Source organism: Mesitornis unicolor, unplaced genomic scaffold, assembly GCF_000695765.1.
Source record: "Mesitornis unicolor isolate BGI_N332 unplaced genomic scaffold, ASM69576v1 scaffold33587, whole genome shotgun sequence".
Taxonomy (NCBI): domain Eukaryota; kingdom Metazoa; phylum Chordata; class Aves; order Mesitornithiformes; family Mesitornithidae; genus Mesitornis; species Mesitornis unicolor.
The window spans coordinates 1-3,417 of NW_010198968.1; the positions used below are offsets into that span (position 1 = coordinate 1).

General features: G+C 51.7%; 1 protein-coding gene across 1 annotated transcript; it reads left to right on the forward strand.

Moving 5' to 3' along the window:
* Positions 1–269: 269 nt before the first annotated feature.
* On the forward strand, positions 270–3,372 carry LOC104544446 (ephrin type-A receptor 2-like; the record flags this gene model as incomplete). The annotated part of the gene is made up of 6 exons (XM_010189320.1): positions 270–331; positions 441–650; positions 731–880; positions 976–1,169; positions 2,074–2,229; positions 3,267–3,372. Coding segments are annotated over 6 exons (878 nt in total), but the record flags the coding sequence as incomplete, so codon positions are not given.
* Between the last annotated feature and the right edge of the window lie 45 nt (positions 3,373–3,417).

Below are 3,417 nucleotides of genomic sequence, written 5' to 3' on the forward strand. Positions count from 1 at the left end.
GGGGGGCATTGGGATTTTTGGGGGGGTTGGGCTTTTTTGGAGATATGTTAGGAGGTTTTGGGGATTTGGGGTTTTTGGGAGGAGTTGAGGAGTTCAGTGCTTTTCGTGTTTTGGGATTTCTTTCTGGAGGAAGGTTGAGGTTTTTGGAGGGAAGGATGAGCTTTTTGGGGATAGTTTGGGATCTTTTTGGCTTTGGTTTTTTTTGGGATATTTGGGGAAATATTTTGGGGGGGTCTTTACCCATTTTGGGTCCTTTTTTCTCCATCCAGACAAGCCCTTCATGATCATCACGGAGTACATGGAGAACGGGGCGCTGGATAAATTCCTGCGGGTAGGTGAAGCGCGGGGCCAACGCGTCCTCCCTCCAAGGACAGGACCACCAAAACCCCTGCCAGGAGGTGGCCCAAGACCCGGATTTGAGGATTTTCCCCTTTTCCCAGGAAAAAGAAGGAGAATTTGGGGTCATCCAGCTGGTGGGGATGCTGAGGGGCATCGCCGCTGGCATGAAGTACTTGGCCAACATGAACTACGTGCACCGGGACCTGGCCGCCCGCAACATCTTGGTCAACAGCAACCTGGTCTGCAAAGTGTCCGATTTCGGGCTTTCCAGGGTGCTGGAAGACGACCCCGAAGCCACCTACACCACCAGCGTAAGTGCCACCAAGTGCGTGGTTGGCTGCGCACCCAAGTTTTTTGGGGGGGCGTAGGGTTAACGCCGGTGTCGTGGCAGGGCGGGAAGATCCCCATCCGATGGACGGCGCCCGAAGCCATCTCCTACCGCAAGTTCACCTCGGCCAGCGACGTCTGGAGCTACGGCATCGTCATGTGGGAGGTGATGTCCTACGGTGAGCGCCCCTACTGGGAGCTCTCCAACCATGAGGTGAGCCCCTGCTCCTCCGCCAACCATTTTTGAGGTGTTCTTGCCGACGGGCAGCCTTTTTGGGGGAGCACCACCCAACCTCCTCCTCCTCGCAGGTGATGAAGGCCATCAACGAGGGCTTCCGCCTCCCCGCGCCCCTGGACTGCCCCTCCGCCGTCTACCAGCTGATGATGCAGTGCTGGCAGCAGGAGCGCAGCCGGCGACCCAAATTCCCCGACATCGTCAGCATCCTCGACAAGCTCATCCGCGCCCCCGACTCCCTCAAGGCGGTGGCGGACTTCGACCCTCGGTGAGCATCGGTTTTTGGCTTTTTTTCCCATCACGTTTTTGCGTTTTCCCATTGGTTTTTGCATTTTGCCATTGTTTTTTTTTAATTTCTCTATCACTCTTTGCCTATTTCCATCACTGTTTGCACGCTTCCATTGCTTTTTTGCATGTTCCCATCATTTTTTGAATATTTTACGTTCCTTTTTGGCATTTTTACACCACTTTTTACATTTTCCATCAATTTTTTTGGCATTTTTTCCATTTTTTTATATTTTTTTCTATTACTTTTTTGCTTTTTTCCATCGTACTTTCCATTTCCCATCACTCTTTGCATATTTCCATTGCTTTTTTTGCATGTTTCCATCACCTTATGAAATTTTTCCTTTCCTTTTTGGCATTTTCCCATCACTTTTTCCATTTTCCATTGATATTTTTTTTTGGCATTTTCCCCTTGCTTTTGTGCACCTCTGATATTTTTGCATCCCCTTTTTTTGCAGTTTTTCATTCTTGCGCTCCCTTTTGCATCTTGGTGTTCTTGCATTGCTTTTGGAGCCTCTGCATTTTTGGGTTGGTTTTTGCATCTCTGCAGTCTTGCATCTCCGCGTTATCATTCGCACCCTTCCATTTCTGCACCACATTTTGCACCCTTCCCTTTCCACAGGATTTTTCCATCCTCCCATTTCTGCACGATTTTTTGCACCCTTCTATTTCTGCACCATTTTTTCCATTTTGCCATGATTTTTCCATCCTGCCATTTCCACACCATTTCTTTGCATCCTTCCATTGCCACACATTTTTTTGCACCCATCCATTTCTCAATTATTTTTCGCCCCCTTTCATTTCTGCATTATTTTTGCACTCTTCCATTTTCGGGTTATTTCCGCGCCCTCCCTTGTTGCACCCCACTGACCCCCGTGTCCCCGCAGTGTGTCCATCCGCCTGCCCAGCAGCAGTGGCTCGGAGGGCGTCCCGTTCCGCTCAGTGCCAGAGTGGCTGGAGTCCATCCGCATGCCCCAGTACACCCAGCACTTCATGACCTCGGGCTACAGCACCATCGAGAAGGTCCTGCAGATGACCAGCGAGTGAGTCCCCTTGGTGTCCCCTTGGTATTCTCATACTGTCTCTTTGGTGTCCCCACAGTGTCCCCTTTGTGTGTCCATGGTATTCCCATGGTGTGCCCTTGATGTCCTCATCATCTCCCCATAGTATCTTTTTACTGACACTTTGTGTTCCCAGTGTCCCTTTTGTTTCCCCATTGTATCCTCATACTGTCCCTGTGGTGTCCCCATGGTGTCCTTCTACTATCCTCATGGTGTCCCCTTGGTATCCTCATGGTGTGCCCTTGGTGTCCCCATGGTGTCCTCATACTGTCCTCATGGTGTCCCTGTTGTGTCCCCTTGGTATCCTTGTACTATCACCTTGATGTCCCCATGGTGTCCCCTTGGTGTCCCCATTATATCCCCATACTGTCCCTGTTGTGTCCCCATGGTGTCCTTATGGTGTCCCCTTCACATCTCCATGGTATCCTTACATTGTCCTCGTGGTGTCCACATGATATCCTCATACTCACCCTTGGCATCCCCACAGGGTCCTCGTACTGTACTTGTGGTGTCCCTATGGTGTCCCCTTCATGTCCCCATGGTATCCTTGTACTGTCCCCATGGTGTACCTGTGGTGTCCCCATAGTATCCTTATGCTGACCCTTGGTGTCCCCATGGTGTCCCCTTCATATCCTCATGGTGTCCCCTTCACATCCCCATGGTGTCCTCATACTGCCCCCGTTGTGTCCCCATGGTGTCCCCATAGTATCCTCATACTGATCCTTGGTGTTTCCATGGTGTCCTCATGGTGTCCCTTTGGTGTCCCCATGATATCCTCATACCAGCCCCTTGATGGTGGCCCTTTGGTGTCCCCATGGTGTCCCTATGGCATCCATACACTGTCTCCTTGGTGTCCCCCCACTGTCCCCTCCAGTTCTCGCTGGGAACTGAGCCCCCTCCGTGTTCCCAGGATCAGGCCTGCTTGAGCCAGGGGGTGGTGGGGAGGAGGCAGTGACCCTTTTTGGGCTCTTTCCACCCAAAACCCCTTATTTTATTAAATTTTTCCTCCTTTTCCCCAGTGACGTCAAGAAAATCGGGGTGCGTCTGCCGGGGCACCAGAAGCGCATCACCTACAGCCTGCTGGGGCTGCAGGAGCAGGCGGCCGCCGGGGGGGTCCCCCTCTAACCCCCCCAAAAAATACTTGAAAGCCACTAAATGAAGACACCCCCC